The sequence below is a fragment of the Eptatretus burgeri genome, chromosome 15 (assembly GCF_056783735.1).
Source record: "Eptatretus burgeri isolate ZD-2024b chromosome 15, Ebu_testis_v1, whole genome shotgun sequence".
NCBI classification, from domain to species: domain Eukaryota; kingdom Metazoa; phylum Chordata; class Myxini; order Myxiniformes; family Myxinidae; genus Eptatretus; species Eptatretus burgeri.
The window spans coordinates 11134106-11155868 of NC_140975.1; the positions used below are offsets into that span (position 1 = coordinate 11134106).

The 21763-nt window shown below is 43.1% G+C and overlaps 2 protein-coding genes across 7 annotated transcripts in view; one reads left to right on the plus strand and one right to left on the minus strand.

Moving 5' to 3' along the window:
• LOC147011499 (uncharacterized) overlaps nt 1-21763 on the minus strand; it is a 119574-nt gene that overhangs the window by 82491 nt on the left and 15320 nt on the right. The gene's annotated exons all lie outside the window — the stretch shown is intronic.
• LOC147011500 (cysteine-rich secretory protein LCCL domain-containing 2-like) overlaps nt 1-21763 on the plus strand; it is a 29333-nt gene that overhangs the window by 2278 nt on the left and 5292 nt on the right. The window contains exons 2-5 of the mRNA XM_085856961.1: nt 8503-8621; nt 8914-9046; nt 9523-9638; nt 16622-16722. Coding sequence (XP_085713087.1) covers nt 8503-8621; nt 8914-9046; nt 9523-9638; nt 16622-16722 — 469 coding nt within the window. The remainder of the gene's footprint in view (nt 1-8502; nt 8622-8913; nt 9047-9522; nt 9639-16621; nt 16723-21763) is intronic.

Genomic DNA, 21763 nt, shown 5'->3' on the forward strand with positions numbered 1-21763 from the left:
CAACCGTTTTATTGGAGTGCTTGCTTGAATGCTTAAGCCACTTGTAAACTGAATTTGTTGATCGACTTGAACAAAGTTCAGGGCGAATTTGCCTGTGTTTTGCTGTGCTGTGCCCCGGGCAGTGTGTCTGACGGTGGTTCGCTCGATGAAAGTGTGAAATTTTATTTCACTTCACGTTTCCCCTCTTTGTACGATCTTCTTTCATAATATGACCTGTCACTTCGGCATATATATATATATATATATATATATATATATATATATATATATATATATATATATATAACTATATATATATATATACATATATATATACATACATATACATATATAAATATATATACATATACATATACATATACATATACATACATATACATACATATACATACATATACATACATATACATACATATACATACATATACATATATATATATATATATATATATATATATATATATATAAATATATATACATATATATACACACATAAAAAAATTAAGCATTTCGTTTTTAAAAGTTTATTCAACTGTTTCATTGGAGTGCTTGCTTGAGTGGTTAATCCATTCAGGCCAGTGCTCTTGAAGCTTCAAAGGTGATACCGAGGTGTGGTTCTTCATGGGGACATTTTTGGAGTTAGGAAGGCAAAATAAATAAGATGACTACAATGAGTAAAAAATGTTTTCAGTTGTTACAAAGCAATGAATCATCACATCACAGCAGGATAGCTGAGAGGTATGAGAGGAGGAGGAGGAGGAGGAGGAGGATATTTGGACCATACTCTGTGCAGAGCGTTGGTGCTGCTTAAGCAGTTACCTTGGCAATTGGGCACAATCCTGGACGTGTCGCCACTCCGACACAGTATACCAGCATGTTGGCACTCATTTTGCTGATCTCGGAATGAGGTGGGGTAGTATAGGATTGAAAGAAATGGGGTACGTTAAAACAGCATTTTTCCGATTTTGCCGATGACAGGCCGAGGAGTTAACCCCACCTGGTATTAATTCAATAGCTGAGCAGGATTTGAACTCAGGACCAAAGGATCCAAAGCTCACCACCCGAACCATTAAGCCAACACCAGGCATGAGAGGTATGCATGCTCTCTTTAAGCTGTCTAGCCTGGGTTTGAATCCTGACGCTGCTAAAAAATGTCATCCTGGTATTTCACAGGCAGAGTAATTCATCAATGTGTGTGCTGTCTCTTGGCTGGAAGTTAAACTGGACATCACATCTGCCGGAATCCCACCACTCTCCTCCTCACTCTCCTCTCCCCCCTCCCCTCACTCTCTTCTCCCCCCTTCCCTCTCTCTCTCCCTCTCCCCCTCTCTCTCCCTCTCCCCCTCTCTCTCTCCCTCTCTCTCTTCCCCTCCCCCTCTCTCTCCCTCTCTCTCTCTCTTCCCCTCCCCCTCTCTCTCCCTCTCCCCCTCTCTCTCCCTCTCCCTCTCTCTCCCTCTCCCCTCTCTCTCCCTCTCCCCCTCCCCTCCCTCTCCCCTCCCCTCCCTCTCTCTCTCCCTCTCCCCTCCCTCTCCTTCTCTCACACCTCTCCCTCCCACCATCCCCCCCTCTCTCTTTCTCTCTCTCTCCACCCCTCTCCATTACTCACCCACTTCCTCTCTCCCACCCTTGCCCTCTCTCATCCCTCTCCACTCTCTCTGCTCCAACATCCTCTGTTTAGGACTAACTGTTTAGTTTTGCATTTCCAATTGTGCAGCATTTATGAATTATATTTGGAGTGAGCTGGCCGGAGGGGTGCAAAGATCACTGCATGTGCAAGCATGCATGCATGCATGCAGGCAGGCCTTCGCTAGGTAGATAGTGTGGGTTTTAAATGCTCCTGCCCAGTTTTATATAGAATCCATGCAGTTAAAAAGAGAATATTGCTGTTTGGGCACGTTTTATCGCCCTCTCTCATTCCCACCCATCACGCCACCTTCCCTTCCCTTCCCCTAGTGCTGCCTTCTCTCCCCTTTTCTCATGCTGCCTTCCCTCCTCCTCCCCTCACGCTTACCTCCTCCCAAACCCCCTCCCCTCTCTACCCCCCATGTATATCTCCTGGCGGTCTCCACGTGCTGTATTAACATGCTGTTTTAACGTACCCCATTTCTTTCAATCCTATACTACCCCACCCCATCCATCCATTTGGACCATACTCTGGGCAGAGCATTGGTGTTGCTTAAGCAGTCTCCTTGGCTATTGGGTACAATGCTGGACGGGTCGCCACTCCAACACGGGATACCAGTCAGATGGTACTCATTTTGCCGACCTCAGAAGGATGACAGGCAGAGTCAACCCCACCTGGTATTAATTCAACAGCCAAGTGGGATTTGAACCCAGGATCCTTGGATCCCAAGCCCACCACCTTAACTATAAAGCCAACATCAGGCATACCCCACCCCCCTTCTCCACAATCCCACAATTCTTCTCCACAATCTTCGATGGCGGAGGTTAAAAATCTTCTTCTGCAGAATCTCTTAATAAACTAGAACGGGCACTCGTAGAGCGCATACCTTCGCCGCAGCCACTAGTTACCTTTGTATTAAGTTGTCCACAATGCATCTCAATACAAATATGCATTTCGTGACCCCCATGACCTTTGACCCACAACCGCTACCTAGGGTGACAATAGTACTATACATTGTGTCATTTCAGAAGATGGGGAAGCCTGGTGTTGGCTTAGTGGTTAGGGTGGCGGCTTGGGATCCCAGGATCCTGAGTTCAAGCCCCGTTGGGCCACTGAATTGATACACCAGGGGGTTGACTCAGCCTGTCATCCTTCCGAGGTCGGCGAAATGAGTACCAATGTACTGGTCCCGGTGTATGCCCCGGTTAGAATAGGTGTACCATATCCCTGTGTGTCGTAAGAGGCGACCAGGGTTGGCGTCAGGAAGGGCATCCGGCCATAAAACATTGCCTCAAGAAAAAGCCAAACCCCTGCACAGCAGGGAAAAATGGCTGTAAAAACGGTCATATTTCAGAAGATGGGGAATTGAACACTGAACAATTTGGAGTTAATTTGATGTAAATCGGAAACATATTAACCGTTTTCATCATGAAAAAATGATGTTGACCTTTTTGTGACCTTGACCTTTGATCCGATCGCTCCCAAAATCTAATGGATTTGTCCTTTCATGATGCCAAACAAATCCAAAACAATTAAAGCCTCTATGCGTTTTGTTTTTTTTGCGTTAAGTTGTCCACAATGCTTTCCGATATAAATGTGAATTTGTGTGACCCCCTTGACCTTTGACCCCCAACTGCTGCCTTGGGTGACAAAAGTACTATACCAAATGTCATATTAGAGGATGGGGAATTTAATTTTGAACATTTTGGAGTTAATTTGCTGTAAATCAAAACAAAATTGACAATTTAATTGCGAAAAAACGATTTTGACCTTTTTGTGACCTTGACCTTAACCTTTGATCCGATGGCTCCCAAAATCTAATCGATTTGTCCTCTCGTGATGCCAAACACATCCACAAAATTTCTTGACAATCTGCGAAGTGGTTTTTGTGTAATGTTGTCCACAACGCTTCCCAATAAAAAACTCCATTTTGGTGACCCCCTTGACCTTTGACTTCCACAGACTAACTAGGGTTGCAAACACTATACCATACGCTATATCAGTGGATCGGGATTTGAATACTGAACATTTTGGACTTAATTTAATGTAAATCGGAACAAAATTGACACTTTAATCGCAAAAAAACGATTTTGACCTTTTTGTGACCTTGACCTTGACCTTTGATCCGATCGCTCCCAAAAGCTTCGCCTGGCGTCCTTGTGTAACTGCACACCATCTCTGAAAATTTCATGCAAATCGGTCCAGCAGTTTTTGCGCAATGTTGTCCGCACACATATTTACCAATAAATAAATGCACAGGGGTCAATACAATACCTTTGTCAAACGAAGTTTGCGAAGGTAATCAATGCAAAACTTCATACATGTGATCGACTAGTCATGGGGAATACAGTTTGAATTTTTTTTTCATATTTATATTCATTGACGCAATTTAGCCTTAATCTGCACAAAAGTGGTCATTAAATATAAAACTGCCAATAATACCAATGTATATGACATAATAGGGTGCATGGATGATACGGGTATATGGGCTATAATAGCAGTGGACCAATAATTGTAGCGTGTTCAGTTATCAATGGTATTTTTGTTCAGAATAGGCATGCAAGGTAAGACTATGAACTATAGTGAGTGCCGTTGTAGTTAGTAAAAGCAGTGTACCTCGGATGCAAAGATAAATCCTATGAAAACTGCCATTCAGGTGCAGTGTCAACAAAATATTGTTGCATTATGGCACTTATTAAAGTACACAATTATTTTTAAACATGTGGACATGGACTGCTTCAAGACCTCCCTGCCGGATCTGCATATGACTGCGGTACCCTGCAGATTGGAAGTCTCAAGGCAGCCCATTGCTGCGCTGATAGGCGGCATGTGACTGGATGTAATTTTAGATCTGTCTTTTAGATCTAAATCTTTTAGATTTAGATTTTAGATTTTTTAGATCTGTTAGATGTCAATATGGCATCATGTTATCTTTCTGATTATTAATACCATAGCAGAGTACCTGTCCAATGGGCGATCTTGTTCCAAGCATGCAACACATTCTTCTGCCATCCCTTTATTTGGGCGGTATATAAGCAACAGACCACCGTCCCCATTACTCGCGAACACATGCGTACTGCTTATGTGCATACATTCCATCGTGGTTATATACATCATGGTGATATGGCTCAGATAATTCCAATTGCACTCCCTCTTCTCACACAAAAGGGAAAAAATTCCAAAATGGGTGGAAATTTATTTTCTTCAAAACTTGATGGAATCAAATGAAAGTTCAGGAAACACACCTTCAGTGTGCCCTCATTAACCCATGAAAGTTTCAACTTCCTCGGTAAAATACTCTCAGAGGAGTAGATGAAACACAAAACATATACAAACTTTCCCTCCTTTATATATATTGACTAGCAGGCAGTTCCACCCTTCGGGCGGAAGTACCTGTGTCAGCCCACCGAACACGGATGGCCGTTTAGTGTCTGGGGAGTCAAAGAAACGTAAAATTGTCGAGGATAACACCAGCATCAACATAGTATGATGAGTCACCAGGATGTCACAAGGTGAGGAAAGCATGGGATAAAAACGCTGCTCCGTAATCACCAATATTGTAATCACCACTGTGAGCGGAGAGGTAACACAAGGTGAGGAAAGCATGCGATAAAGATGCATACCGTAATCACCAGTATTACTATCACCACTGTGAGAGGTGAAGAAAGCATGTGATTTTCCGCACTATCTCGAAGGACCGTTGTTTGCAGATGCGGATAGACGTGATAACAAAGACATGCATAATGATGCTGGGAAAACCGGTCACACTCAATTGGTCAGTGTCGCGACCAATCGATAAGTGAAATATTGCTGATATAGCTACAGCCACACAACCTGTACTTATTATAATAGATACTGGGTGAGCCAGTTTCAATGTTTGGGAGTATAAGCGAAATTTTTTGCAAGTTACATGTAGTGCAATGTTAAAATTAGGCAAAGTTGAATGAAGAAACAAATTCTTCTTCTTTTACTTCTCTTCCCTTTATAAGGGGTCCAATGGTTCCAATCTTCTGCCCTGCCTTGACCACAATACTCCCCCACTTCCCTCCGACCTCAGCCAACTCCCTCCACTCTCCAACAACCTCCACCTTATTGATATTCCTCCTCACACAATCTTCCCATCTCAACCGTGGTCTAGCTCTTTCCCTCCAACCTTGCTCCCTCAACGTATCCACTCTCTTTGCCATTCTCTCTTTGCCATTCTCTCTTCTCCCATCCGTACCAACTGTCCAACCAACTTCAGCCAGCATTTCACCAATCTCCCCATCACACTCATCTACATACCAATCTCCTACTTCAGTTCATCCATTCTCCTTCTCTCCACCCTCTTCACTCCCTAAATCCTCCTGACGTAGTTGTTCTCACAGACCTGCAGCCTCTGTTGTTGTCTGTCATTGTCACCATCTCCAGACTGGAAAGGTAGGCCAGTGTTACACAAGACACCAGAACATTCCCTTTCGAGACAAAAGGACACCAGACACCATAACATAAGAAACAAGGACATGAGCGGGATCTATGTGTGGCAAGTTTGATTGGCTGTGGCTGTGATGACGCAAAATGCCATAATACTTTATCGAAGTACTGTGCTATTAAAAGGAAGGGTTTTGAAAATGGCAAAAAGGTGATTAGTGTTCTGCAGTGTTCATGTTCACAATCCAACTGAAATAAAATAAATATTTGACAGGATGTAGAAAAGAAAATTTCCAGAAATTTCCCACCGTTGATGCAGCATCTTTTGCACCACTATATTTAACACATTACATCAGTTATTCATGCCCGTTGACTGTGTCCTTTATAACATCTTTAAAAACAGTGAGTTCCCTTTTTGGAATGATTTTCAATTTCATTTGACTGCCAGACAGGGAGATACAGTGAAAGAATTATCACTTCTCTGTGCATTCACAGTCAGGATGAATTTCTAAGGGGGGGGGGGAAGGGGGAGATGGGCGAAGCAGGTTTTTTGGTGAGAAATATACAACACCAACCACACACTCGATATTGATGATCCCTTGACAAACATGTCACTCCGCACAGATGTACACAGTCACCCATCCATACTCAAGCTTCCAAAAAGTCCTGCCAACATCCCCATACCCCTCTATCTCCATAACTTCCAAGTACCTATCGAAATCCAATTTCAACTTATCAACTGTTTCTGCTGCCACTATCTTTCCAGGGAGACCATTCCATGCATTAACTACTCTCTGAGTAAAAGTCCCCTACCTTACTACCGTCTTAACTCTCCTCTTCTTTACTCTCAGGCTATGGCCCCTGGTTCTGTCATTGTCTACTCTGTTGAATAATTAATCTGCAATAATTTTGTCTATACCCTTAATTATCTCAAACATCTGTATTATATCACCTCGTAACCGCTTCCTTTCTAATATAAGCCCTGTCTCCTTCAGCCGCTCCTCATAGCTAAGTCTAGCTCGGCCTGGAATCGATATAGTAGCCCTGCGCTGAAACCCTCTCTATGGCATCTATATCCTTCCTCAGTTGTGGTGACCAAAACTGCACAAAATATTTTAGATGTGGCCCTCACTAATTCCTGTACAATGTTAACACCACCTCTTTTGATTTATAAATGATCGCCCTCTGAATACAACCTAAAACTCTATTTGCTTTACCTATAGCTGCCTGGCACTGTGCTGCCTGCTTACCTTCCATATCTATTACCTCCTCCAGATCCTTCTCCTGTGTGACATGCTCCAAAATTACCCCTTGTATCCTGTAATCTCTATTTTCATTGTTCTTTCCCATCCCCAATGCCTTACACTTGCTCATGTTAAATTCCATCTGCCAATCTTTTGCCCAATCTATGCAAGTATTAATACTTTCCTGTATCTGATCACCATCCCCTCTGCTATCCACCTCACTTCCAAGCTTTGGGTCATCTGCAAATTTGGAAAGCTTACTCTTCACCCCACTATCCAAATCGTTGATGTAAATAATGAATAGTAATGGTTCGAGTACTGATCCCTGAGGTACCCCACTACTTACATCCTCCCAGCAAGACATCCTCCCACTCACAGACACTCTTTTCTTCCTCGCACTAAGCCAGTTTGCAATTCAATTAGCTACCTGAACAGCCACTCCACAAGCCCTGACCTTAGCTACACAAACGAATGCCTTTTTAAAGTCTAGATATATATGTCCACTACCTTTCCATCATCCACTCAATCAGACACTGCTTCATAGAACTCTAAAAGATTGGTGAGACAGGAACTACCTTTGGTAAACCCATGCTGACTATGTTTAATTAGTTTGTATTTATTTAAATGGTTCCTCATCTGGTCCTTAATTAATGTCTCCAACCCCTTCCCAACAACTGAAGTCAAACTAACAGATCTATAGTTTCTCAATTCTTCTCTGGATCCTTTCTTAAGTAATGGTGTTATATTTGCTACTCTCCAATCCTCCGGTACCTGTCCTGACTCCAGTGAAAAGATATCCGCTATCATCAACATTCATGGATATTCATGGGGCTGTCGCCCCTAACAAAATACTTCCAAGCATTTCTCATGAGATTTGATGAGAATTCCATGAGAATGTCATGCGATCGCATTTCTAAAGAAAAATAAAACGAAGTCTGATTCTTGCAAGGGACTGCAGTTATGCGTGCTTGTCAAAAACAAAGACATCTGAACATGTTGTTACAGTGAAGGCCTCTTTAATCATCTTTAATCAGCACTCTACAGGATTTATTAATGCCAATAAATGCAAGCTGAAGGGACAGCCAGTTTACTATAGACAGTGTGGTTATGTAGTCGCAAAGAAATATATAAACTGCTGCTCAACTTACATTTTAGGAGGTGTCCTCAGTTTAATAAAATGCGAGATGTTTAATTAAATTGGTAATAATGACTGTTGGTGTGTAGGTGTGGGATGAACAGCTGGCGAGGTCGGCGGCTGATTGGGCGAAGAAATGCGTGTGGGATCACGGCCCGTCCAACGTGGTCAGCTATATTGGACAAAACCTCGGAGTGTACTGGGGCCGGTACGTACAACTAAGGATTCATAATCGTCTCGTCACTGTCACCAGAGCGACCAAAAAACAACGGACCATGTAGTATGTGTACCACCTTTCCATGAGGGTGACAGCATTCCATGGTAGGCAACTTTACAAGCCCACACGAATGCAATGACAATGGAAAGCCAGTTTTATGCTCATTAAATCTGACATATTTTGTAGGTTTGGAGAAAAGGACATTATTTTGTGTTCGTTTCTCCACCAAAGAAAGCCATTTATAAAATATATTCTTCCTTCCTACCCCAATGTCTTGTTGCAGCCCCAGACCAGTTACATACCACGTCCAGAGCTGGTACAATGAAGTCAATTGGTACACGTACCCAGGCTGGGGTGAATGCAATCCATCATGTCCAATGTCCTGCTTGGGTCCTGTCTGCACGCATTACACGCAGGTACACTCAACCACACACGCACACTCATGCCATTATGCTAAAACTGTCATAGACAGCTTTAATCTGTTCTTGTGGGCCGTCAGGATAGACTAGAGGAACGTATACTCACCTCTAAGCTGTCTAGAAGGGGTTGGAATCTCGACCCAACTATAAACTGTCATCCTGGTGTTTCACAAGAAGGGTGATTCATCAATGTCGGTTCCATCCCTTGGATGGACGTTAAACTAGGCGTCCCGTCTGCTGACATTCGTTGGTTAAGGATCCCACAGTGTCCTTCGCGACGAGGAGGCGAGCTATCGCCGACATCATGAACAGATGACAAATTCCTGCCCTAACCTACGGCGTGCACTGAACATGCATCAGCGGCACAGTCACACCCTCAGTCAATGATACCACCCCTTAGCCTTGTGTTCCATATAAAAGAAGATAAAGCTCTGCTATTTGCAATATTTGAGCAAAAACCTTGTCCACCGCAGCTTGTCTGGGCGACGACAAACCGCATGGGCTGTGCGGTAAACTACTGCAACCACATGAGTGTATGGGGAATGACGTGGGAAAACGCCTTCTACCTCGTGTGCAACTATGCACCCAAGTAAGTGTCAACAGTCCTTCAACACCTGAATTACCTTTCAACTTCAATTTGGGTTCATTTGTGTAATTATAACCTGTATGCTCCTCCGTCAAAAGCATGTGAAAGATTCCACTCTTATGGGACAAGTGCGTGTCCAAAGCTGGAGAATATCTCAGAAATTAATTTAAATGTAGTTTCTGTAATTATACATGCAAGCGGAGTTACAAATACAAAACAAAAGTTCAGGTCTAATTTGAAGCACCCCCGTACGTGCAACGCTCGACAGTGCGGAGCCAGGAGCACGAATCAAAATTGCATACAAACGCAGATGTTGTTTCACTTGAAATATTCAAGTCGAAACCTGGGGTAAACATGTTTCAATGAAAGTGGCACATGTGTAGCTTGATGATTAAAAGGCCATACTTTACTTTCGCTCTGAAGCACGTATTGTGTTTGTTAGGAAATTCAAAAGGAACTAGTACAGTACTGGGTAGAGCGCATACCTCCACCAGGCTGAACAGTTTACATTTTGTAGCCCATTGACAGGCTGGATCTGGATTCCTACCTTAACCAAATCGAATCAGCTTGTCCTTGTCACCTACCCAAATCATCCACCAAGTTTTGTCCCAATCTGCGCTCAACTTCCTGAAATATCATGCTATACAGTATATTGTTTTTGGCCACGTCTCTCAATGGGGTCATTCCGTGTCAAATCAACAAATGCCTCCAGATCGACGATCTCAGATTTTCATGATTTTTTTGTGTGGGTTGGACAAATATTGAACAGAAAAAATGTCAAATATTAGTTCTCTATTCCAAGGAGTTTTTGAGATATGACCCCCTAGAGCGTGTCAAGGTTTGTTGAAGAAAAACGACCCCCTAATTATCCTTCAATTTCAGCAACCCATTTCTTGGCATCTGTTTGAGATAAAGCAATGAAAATTTTTTCCCTAATGCAACTTTTATGGTATTTTAAAGAAAAAAATAAAGCCGGATACATTGCAGAAAAAAATGAGGCCTGCAGCCACCCTCAAAAATGGTAAAAATCAAAATAGCACGACTGAAACGGGCAACTTTGACCCATGTTTGACCCACCTTTCATTTATTGTCACCCATGTAATTTTTTGTGTGAAAAATATACTAAAATGTCTACCAAAATATGAATTACCAGGTGTCTACTGCAGTTATTTTTTATTTTAGGCCCTTTCAAAAAGGGAAAAATATGAAATTTCATGATTTTCAGGTCAAAAAAATCACGTGGCCTACCTTCAAAATATACGTGTTTGGGATCAAATGAAAGCTCCTTTCATGTACTATAACTGTACCAAATCTCATTAGTTTTATAGCAATCCTTCATGTCCTACCAACCCCATCAATAAAGCTAAACAACACCAGTGCGTTAAATCTATTTCTAGCACTCAGTACAAAACACCTTGCAAAAAAACGCAGCGCAATGCAATGCCAGTGTGGCCAGGCCATTAGTCAAAATAACTGTTAATTTCCACTTGAAAGCTTCAAAGTTGATCCCTTCAAATGACCGATACATCACATATTACTGAAGTTATTCAGACACTGATAATATTGTGCAAGTTTTGTTTAGAATCCAATGACATCAAAGTAATGCACACATTAGCTCAACTACTGATTCATAAAATAAAGACAGTATAATTTAGAAAGAATCAGAAATGCATTTGAAAACTGCCCTTTGTATGCATTTATTGTATTAGTAATAACCATAAAAACCTTACCTGCAATAGGTTGTTTTATGACATTCTGTTTCTTCTTGAAGAATAGAACCAACAGTACAAGTTTTTAATTGTTTTCTGCAGACCAGGTCCATCTTGTTAGTGTGCTTCCAAATTACAACTTTCAGAAACTTTTGCACACCACCCCAAGTTTAAAAATAAGCCATCCCTAGAACTAGGCTATGCTAAAAATAGATCCTGAGTCAGCTTCAGATTAAAGACTCTAGTACTTTAATTCTTTATGCTTAAAGGTGAAACACATTATTGTTCAATGTTAAAAGTTTTTAAATATTAAAGCAAACAAACAAAACCATTTCTTCTGGAAGTGTATTTTTACTCATTAGCATTACCGGGTACTTCCAGATGGGTCAATTATTCACCATGTTGGAGATGTGTAATGAAAAAAATCACCTTAATAGACATGTGAGAATTGGTTTGTGCATTGATATTTTGGTATTTAATGCCTCAAAATTTTTATTTAAGTGAGAAACAGAAATTAATTGACTTAACAGCTCACAAATGACATTGCCAATAATGAGTCAAATTCGTTTTGGGACTTTATTGATGGGGTTGGTAGGACATGAAGGATTGCTATAAAACTAATGAGATTTGGTAGTTATAGTACATGAAAGGAGCTTTCATTTGATACCAAACACGTATATTTTGAAGGTAGGCCACGTGATTTTTTTGACCTGAAAATCATGAAATTTCATTTTTTTCCCATTTTGAAAGGGCCTAAAATAAAAAAATAAATGCAGTAGACACCTGGTAATTCATATTTTGGTAGACATTTTAGTATATTTTTGTACCAGTTGTACTGGGCCCGGTGTATGCCCCAGTTAGAATAGGTGTACCATATCCCTGTGTGTCGTAAGAGGCGACCAGGGTTGCGTCAGGAAGGGCATCCGGCGTAAAAACCTATGCCAAATCATTATGCGGACAACAAAACGAATTTCCATACTGGATCGGTCGAGGCCCGGGTTAACAACGACCGCCACCGGTACCGGTGGTCAGCAGGGTACCAGTGGAAATTGTGCTACTGCTGGGCGAAGGAGGAGAAGGAGACGGGGAAGGTGAGTCCAGAGGCAGTGGAAGAGGGGGAAGGGGAGAAATGTGGAGGTGAGAGTTGGAACTCTGAATGTTGGGATGATGACTGGCAAAGGGCGAGAGTTGATTGATATGATGGAGAGAAGAAACGTGAACATACTGTGTGTACAAGAGACCAAGTGGATGGGGAGTAAGGCTAGGAGCATTGGAGGTGGTTTCAAACTGTTCTACCATGGTGTGGATGGGAGGAGAAATGGTGTCGGGGTAATCCTGAAGGAAGATTATGTCAAGAGGGTATTGGAGGTGAGGAGAGTGTCTGACCGAGTGATGAGTGTGAAGTTGGAAATTGAAGGGGTGATGATGAATGTCATCAGTGCATATGCCCCACATCTGGGGTGTGAGATGGAGTATAGAGAAGATTTCTGGAGTGAGTTAGATGAAGTGGTGGAGAGTGTATCCAAGGATGAAAGAGTGGTGATTGGAGCAGATTTCAATGGGCATGTTGGGGAAGGGAATAAAGAGGATGAGGAGGTGATGGGGAGGTACGGTCTCAACAAGAGAAATGTGGAAGGGCAAATGGTAGTAGAGTTTGCAAAAAGAATGGAAATGGCAGTGGTAAATACGTATTTCAAGAAGAAGGAGGAACACAGGGTGACATACAAGAGTGGAGGAAAGTGCACACAGGTGGATTACATCTTAAGCAGGAGATGCAACCTGAAAGAGATTAGTGACTGTAAGGTGGTGGCAGGGTAGAGTGTTGCTCGACAGCATCGATTGGTGGTCTGTAGGATGACTTTAGAGGTGAGGTTGAGGAAGAGAGTGAGGGCTGAACCAAGGACCAGATGGTGGAAGCTGAAGGAGGAAGACTGTTGCGTGAAATTTAGGGAGGAGGTGAGACAGGCGTTGGATGGTGGTAAAGATGGGTGGGATGATTGGGCAACGACAGCAGAAGTTGTGAGGGAGATAGCTAGGAAGGTACTTGGTGTGACATCTGGACAGAGGAAGGAAGATAAGGAGCCTTGGTGGTGGAATGAGGAAGTACAGGAAAGTATAAGGAAGAAGGCGTTGGCGAAAAAGAAGTGGGATAGTCAGGGAGATGAAGAAAGTAGGCAGGAGTACAAGGAGTGGTGGCGAAAGGCAAAAAGAGAGGTGGCAAAGGCCAAGGAAAAGGCATATGACGAGCTGTATGAGAAGTTGGACACAAAAGAAGGGGAAAAGGATTTATACCGATTGGCAAGACAGAGGGACCGAGCTGGGAGGGATGGGCTGCAGGTTCGGGTGATAAAGGACGCAAATGGGAATGTGCTGACGAGCGAGGAGAGTGTGTTGAGAAGGTGGATGGAGTACTTTGAGGAGCTGATGAATGAAGAAAATGAGAGAGAGAGAGAAGGTTGGAAGAGGTGGAGATAGTGAATCTGGAAGTGGGGTGGATCAGTAAGGATGAAGTGAGGACTGCTATGAAGAAGATGAAAAGTGGAAAGGCGGTTGGCCCAGATGGTATACCAGTGGCGGCATGGAAGTGCTTAGGAGAGATGGCAGTGGGGTTGTTAACCAGATTGTTTAATAAAGTCTTGGAAAGTGAGAGGATGCCGGAGGAGTGGAGATTAAGTGTACTGGTTCCGATTTTCAAGAATAAGGGTGATGTGCAGAGCTGTGAAAAATACAGAGGGATAAAGTTGTTAAGCCACACCATGAAGTTGTGGGAAAGAGTAGTGGAAGCTAGGTTGAGAGGAGAGGTGACGATCTGTGAGCAGCAATATGGGGTTATGCCAGGAAAGAGCACCACTGATGCAATGTTTGCTTTGAGAATGTTGATGGAGAAGTATAGGGAAGGCCAGAAGGAATTACATTGTGTGTTTGTGGATTTCAAGAAAGCTTATGATAGGGTGCCAAGAGAGGAGTTGTGGCATTGTATGAGGAAGTCGGGAGTGGTGGAGAAGTATGTGAGGATCGTGCAGGATATGTATGAGGACAGTGTGACAGCAGTGAGGTGTGCGGGAGTAATGACGGACCGGTTTAAGGTAAAAGTGGGATTGCACCAAGGATCGACTCTGAGCCCTTTCCTGTTTGCAATGGTGATGGACAGGTTGACGGATGAGATCAGACTGGAGTCCCCATGGACTATGATGTTCGCGGATGACATCATGATCTGTAGGGAGAGTAGGGAGCAGGCTGAGGCAAGCCTCGAGAGGTGGAGGTACGCACTGGAGAGAAGGGGAATGATAGTAAGTCGGAGTAAGACGGAGTACATGTGCGTAAATGAGAGGGAGGGTGGTGGTATGGCGCGGTTGCAAGGAGTTGAGGTGGGGAAGGTGGATTGGTTTAAATACTTGGGATCAACTGTCCAAAGTAACGGAGAGTGTGGGAGAGAAGTGAAAAAGAGAGTGCAGGCAGGATGGAGTGGGTGGAGAAGAGTTGCAGGAGTGATTTGTGACAGAAGGGTAGCTGCAAGAGTCAAGGGGAAAGTATATAAGACGGTCGTGAGACCAGCTATGTTGTATGGTTTGGAGGCGGTGGCACTAACAAAAAGACAGGAAGCGGAGCTGGAGGTGGCAGAGTTAAAGATGCTGCGATTCTCGTTGGGAGTGACGAGGATGGACAGGATAAGGAATGAGTATATGAGAGGGACAGCGCAGGTAGGACGGTTTGGAGACAAAGTGAGAGAGGCGAGATTGAGATGGTTTGGACATGTGCACAGGAGGGAAGCGGAGTATATCGCGAGAAGGATGTTGAAGATGGAGCCGCCAGGCAGGAGGAGAAGAGGAAGGCCAAAGAAGAGGTTCATGGATACGGTGAGGGCGGACATGCGGGTGGTTGGAGTGTCAATGGAAGATGTGGAGGATAGAGCGAAATGGAGACGGTTGATCCGCTATGGCGACCCCTAACGGGAGCAAGCCGAAAGAGGAAGAAGAAGATTTTAGTATATTTTTCACACAAAAAATTACATGGGTGACACAATGAATGAAAGGTGGGTCAAATGGGTCAAACATGGGTCAAATTTGCCCGTTTCAGTTGTACTATTTTGATTTTTACCATTTTTGAGGGTGGCTGCAGGCCTCATTTTTTCTGCAATGTATCCGGCTTTATTTTTTTCTTTAAAATACCATAAAATTTGCATTAGGAAAAAAATTTTCATTCCTTTATCTCAAACAGATGCCAAGAAATGGGTTGTTGAAATTGAAGGATAATTAGGGGGTCGTTTTTCTTCAACCAACATTGACACGCTCTCGGGGTCATATCTCAAAAACTCCTTGGAATACAGAACTAATATTTGACATTTTTTCTGTTCAATGTTTGTCCAACCCACACAAAAACAAGGACAAATGTGTCCAAGAGCAGCGTCCTAAAGGTTTTGTCGGCTAAAAAAAAAAACAACAAAAAAAACAACAACTTCTGATATTTCGTCACGTGCTTTGATTAAGCCAATAGCGAGACCCGTCATAATGTATTTACGTATTTACGATATATAGTGTATTTACGAAATAAAGAGTGTATTTACGAAATTACAATATGATAAATGGAATAATCTTTAAATAGTAACGTGAACTTTTCGAAACTTAAAAGCAAATGTCCGAATATATTTAAAAGTTCATGATAGACGCTCTCAAAAGGCACCGTCAATGCGAGGATGTGTACATGTGCTTAGTATTTAAGGAGATCCGGATCTTGTATATACAAGAGCCGAGTCCTAGAGGTTAAGGCTTTGTCTTAACAAGAAGAAGAAGAAGAAGAAGAAGAAGAAGAAGAACAACAACAACGCCGAGCTCTCTATGAGCAGCGTTCGCTGTACGAGACGCTGCTAAAAATCATGAAAATCTGAGATGGTCGACCTGGAACCTTTCTGAAAATTTGTTGATTTGACACGGAATGACCCAATGATGAAAAATGGCTTAAATTATTATTATTATTATTTTTAAAATCTCATATTCAGATACAGATCTTCACCAAAATCAAATCAATCTGTCCTTGTGAAACACCCAACCCGTCCACCAATTTTCATCTGAATCCGTTCACAACATTTTGAGATATCCTACTCACAAACAGACAGACAGACAAACAGGGGTGAAAACAACCTCCATCCACCTTTGGTGGCGGAGGTAATGACCAAAAAGGTGTGTCGGCAACAGATAAAAGGTTTCTACAAACTTCGACAACTGCACTGTGTGTTCACTGTGCAAAGTACTCTATCTATGTCTCACGTGCTTGTGGCAGGGGTAACTGGATGGGCCAAGCACCGTATCGCCGTGGAAGTCCCTGTTCTCGGTGCCCTCCCAGCTATGGCGGCCGCTGCAAGAACAACCTTTGCTATCCTGGTAAGTGTGCAACACTGTTTAAATTATTTACGAGTATAAGCAGGAGAATGTATGCACATGACACCACTTGAGTGTCTAAGGCTCGTACGTACAGCAAATGTGGACATCACACTTCCTCCACATGAATTACAAGCACACGAGGAGGCAAATGAGAAATCAACAGAATATGTGAGATTTGAACCTGGGATCGCAGGGTCATGAACTAACAGTTCAGGTGGGAACGATAAACAGGTCAACCCAATATGTATTCGCTAAAAGCAGGATTCACTTACATGAGACCTTGTCAGTTCGGGCCGAGCACTCAAACTTTCTTTCTGTGTTCCTGCACAATCTATCCCTATCTATCCCAAAGTGCCCTATCTGGCACATAGTGTCTCGACTCGAGACCTCTCCCAGTTACTCGGGTCTGACTCAAAATTTTGTCACCCCTCTGGGGTCCAAAGCCTGCACTGGGCTAGTGCGCTCCCAGCACCTGGGGAGCCCTTCCGCTAATCCCTCCTTTCATGAGCCACACTGCCAGCCCTTCAATGAACTCTTACACTCATTAAAAATGTATTAATGGAATGGAATCGAAGTTCCAAAACGGCTGAATCCCCACTAATCTACCAATATCTAGCCAGGGATTCCCCTCCACAGGAGGGTGTACATCCTCTTCATCTCAATCGCACCCTATTCTCACTATTCACTCTGTCATCAATACAAAAATTTATCTCACATATTCCCCCTCCCTTTCTAGGCGCTTGTATCTTTCATTCACCATAATTTACCTTCCGGTCCCCTCCGACGCATATCTCAGTGTCGTCATTTTACTTCACGCTTATGCTGATACATGCTCCAAGGGAAATAACTATTGCCATACTATGAAAAATTACCCCCGATAAGGTATTCCCACAACAATACCTATGATACACATCCATACCTGCCAAGGACATACAACCATACCTGCCTTCTTTCCCTGACCACTTGCATTTGTCTATTCTCACTACCTCTAAAGCATTTACGGATCTTTATAAAAATGATCACCTCTCCTTGCTTCCACTGTGTTTATTGACAAACTATCCTGCATACTAACAAGCACGCCACAACTACTGTTTTTCAAAAACACAACAGGAAATAACATTTATATCCGAGCAAAGAGAAAGATCGTTGAGGCAATTTTGAAGGTACTTGCAGGGATCCACAGAACTCTGTTCCAAATAAAGGAGAGAAAACTCTCCATTTATTTGGGCGGTGTATGGGCAAAGAAGCGCTGCCTCATATGCTCCCGGAAGTTTATGTTTGCCACTAACAACCCAGCGTTAATTTTAGTCATCCGCAAACACTTATTGCCAAAAACAATGTCATGAATTTGTTTTATGATCCCAGAGATCAGAAGTTGAAGTGAAAATAAATGATAAATTGAAATATTTGTATGTGTGGCCCATTGGAGTTGAGAAGGTTGAGAAGGTCCAGAGATGAGCTGCAAGGATGATTCCCACCCTGCGTGAACTTTCCTATCCCGAGAGACCCCGGCGTTTGAATATGTTTTCGCTTTTCTGCCGCCACCGCCGCCATGGTGATACGATCCAAACGTTTCCCACCCGCAATGTTTCTTCAGACTCAATACCCTTCAACACAGGGCCACTCCCTGAAAGTTTTTGTGTTGGGGTGTAAGTGAGACATGAGGAAAAATTTCTTCAGTCAGATGGTAGTAAAAGACTGGGATAGTCTTCCCTGGAATGTCGTGGATGTTCAGTCTGTTGAAGCTTTCAAACAGGGTCGAGACATTGGTGGGATGAGCGTTTCCACTCGCACTGACCGTCACCCAATCATGAACACTCCATCCTGCACCAACCACCAAATTAACAAAGTACCATCCATAGTGCAGACCGGAAGATCTGCACGACTACCATCACTTCCATAGACAAGATGACGATGATGAAAATAAAAGTGTCAATGATGGTGAATGAAAGTGACAATGAGGAAAAAAAACAAAAACGTATTGTTTGATGCATCTCACTGAAACCAACGTTGTGAATTAGCGTTCTCGGGGCATCACCTTTGTTTCCATTGGCATTATTTATGCTTTGTGATGTTGAACAATAGTGAAAATTAGTAAAAAAAAAAAAACCCCCAAAAAACCACGTTTTATTTCAATGGCAGATTGAGGTGGAGGGAAGGGTGGATGGAGGTCTCTGGTAATTACTTTTTAACATATAGCCTACATTTGTTGAGATGAATAATAAAAGGTTTTGTTTGCTGAGCCAAATAGGTCTTTACAAAAAGCAACATTTTCTTGGGAGCTTTAACCCTCCAAATGTCTCTCTGGATCTGACCCTGAGTTGATATGATCTCACTATAAACAATGTTGCAGGTTTGTCGGCCTGCAGCATGGTCAGTCCTTCTCCTTATACGGAATTCATTCTGGTTGGCAATGATGTGCAGATCAAGTGGGTCTCCTACTCTACTCACTGCAACGTACAACTGTCCACCTCATGCGGTCACACCGACTCCAACCCACCACGGTGGGACTCGAACCCACGACCCGGAATCCACGAGCCCACGATCCTGGCTGCCACGAACGATGATCGAGCACCACGGTCCTGACTGCTCGACCACCACGAGGAGCCCCGGAAAAGATCGCAGACCACGACCGCAGACGACACAGACGACACTGCCCTTGTGTAAAACACTGGTGGGAAGCAGGACTCCATACTGCCACAGGCTATGACCCTGGCGTTTGTTGGTAGTCATCGTAAAGGCCAGCCTGACCAAAATCTGTCATCCACTGAGTTGGAAAGGAAGATACATGTCGGATGGAGAAAGAAGAATTCAAGGAATAAGGAAAATAGACCCGACACGCTCACCACCGAGCATCTGCACCGCAAGAAGACGATCAGTGACCTTGGTTAACGTGTAGCATGTTCATTACAGTTGTCATTGCAAGGAGTGACATTTCGCAACAGCATGATGGCAGTGTTAATGCTCAGTGACGTCTCGTATGGTGGCACACCTGAAAGATTTATGGAGCGAACAAACTCAGGTGGATAAATGGCAGATAGCTTTTGATTGGCCAAATAATCGACATTTTTGATGATGGAAGTGTCACCCGGCAAGCGGTCAATGATCTGACTGTTGACAACATCAACCATGTTATTCGTTGTGGTTAAAATCACGCGTGAAGCCAACCACTCAGAATTTGTATAATTGAACGGTTCTTCAAGTCATGTACATGTGGTTTATGACGTCAGCTTTCAAGTTCACACAAAGAGAAGGTTGTAATGCAATTATGTCATCATAAAGGTTACGCTGCACAGAAGGCAGGCGCCTTTCACCCAGGTGGTTGCAACAACCAATCAACATAATGCTCAAGTCGTTTTCGACTTCCTCCATCTGTACCATCAAGTCATCGTGTCATGTCGCCACAATGGAGAGTTTTTCATGCAGGCGTTGACGATGTTTGGTCACCTCCCTCGTCGGACCACCGGGAGAATGTGATGATCAGTACACCGCTTCTCCTTGAGTCATAAATAATACACCGCTTTAATCCAGTAACTTTGCAGTCTTGATAGAGGAATTGCAGCGTTATGATTATCATTACGTTATGATTATTAATGTAACATTATTTTTATTATGACTAGCCGGTAGGCGACGATGGTTCGTGGGCATTATTGAACAATGCCACGATAGGTACAATTGAGTTAGTGGAAGCTTTTGAGGAAGCCCTACCGTAAAAACTTATTTCTTCCGTAAAAATTGACCAAATCAAATCGGATTTTTTTATATGTTGTACTTATGGACATTACGCACAGCTTCTACGAAATGAAATTGCGAGAAGAAAAAAAATCGAGAAAAAAAAATCAATAAAAAGTTCAAGTGGGTGCGGCTCCGCTCACAAGGGGCGTGGGACGCCCCTCATACAAAAAGACACAACTCGACCATGACATCTAGCTTGTGTCCAAGTTTCATCAAGATCGCATCAAACGTCACAGAGCAATGCTCTGGAGAGAGTCACAAACAGACAGACAAGCCGGTAGGCGACATGGGTGGTCGCTAGACTAAGGCGAATTTGAAATATGTAGATAAGAGAACACATCAGATGGCATTTTTGCCGTTCGTTGTTCCATATAGGAACATGACGAGCAACTGTCCATTCATCATTTGTGTTCGATTCCCTAACCCTACGTTAGGGAATCCCAACGCGAACGTTTGGGTGAAAGCATATAGTAATATAATTGCATACGAGCCATACAGTTTTTGACGGATCGGGCTGAAATTTTTTGACAAAGAGGTTGAACATGGTGCGGAAAAAAGCGCGGAGGCTGAGGACAGAGCAATGTGGCCAGAGGTGAGGTGATGGGAGTCCACCAACGTATGCCTGCAGTATGCAAGAAGAAAACTTTGAGACTCGACTTCCTGTTTTCACCGAGAGCATGAAGAGCCATGACACGGAGAGCCTTCGGATTCAATCACCTTGAGGGGAGCCCTTTGAGTCGTCGAGTCGAGGTTTAATTTCCCATTGCAAAGGAATCCGTCCATAAACCGTCAGGTTGTAGAGCATCTCATATTTTTATTTGGTATCACATGGTACGCATGGGAAGAGATTCTGCCATCGTATACCCATACTTTACCAAATTCCAAATTTTTGGCCCTTTGTCTGCAACATTACTAGTCCCTCGTTATATCGGTGTCTTTGTGTCATCAGGGAATCACGAATAATGCCAAGAGAGTGGTTCTGTCGCTGGAAACCTGAATGGTCACCTCATCAAGGTTAAAAGCCTTACATGTAGGTGGAGAAGAGGAGGAAGAGCTGTTCCGTTTTCACCAATACACAACGACTTTCAAAATGACGTATATATGTGAAATGACAAATGACACCTTTTGCGCTTGCGGTGTGTGTGTGTGTGTGTGTGTGTGTGTGTGTGTGTGTGTGTGTGTGTGTGTGTGTGTGTGTGTGTGCTTACAGATGCTCGATTCTGCTAAACACGCACTTTCAACCTGCTGTTATAACACCGAATCTGTAATTCAAATAGTCTTTTAAACATACTTTTCAGCATTCATA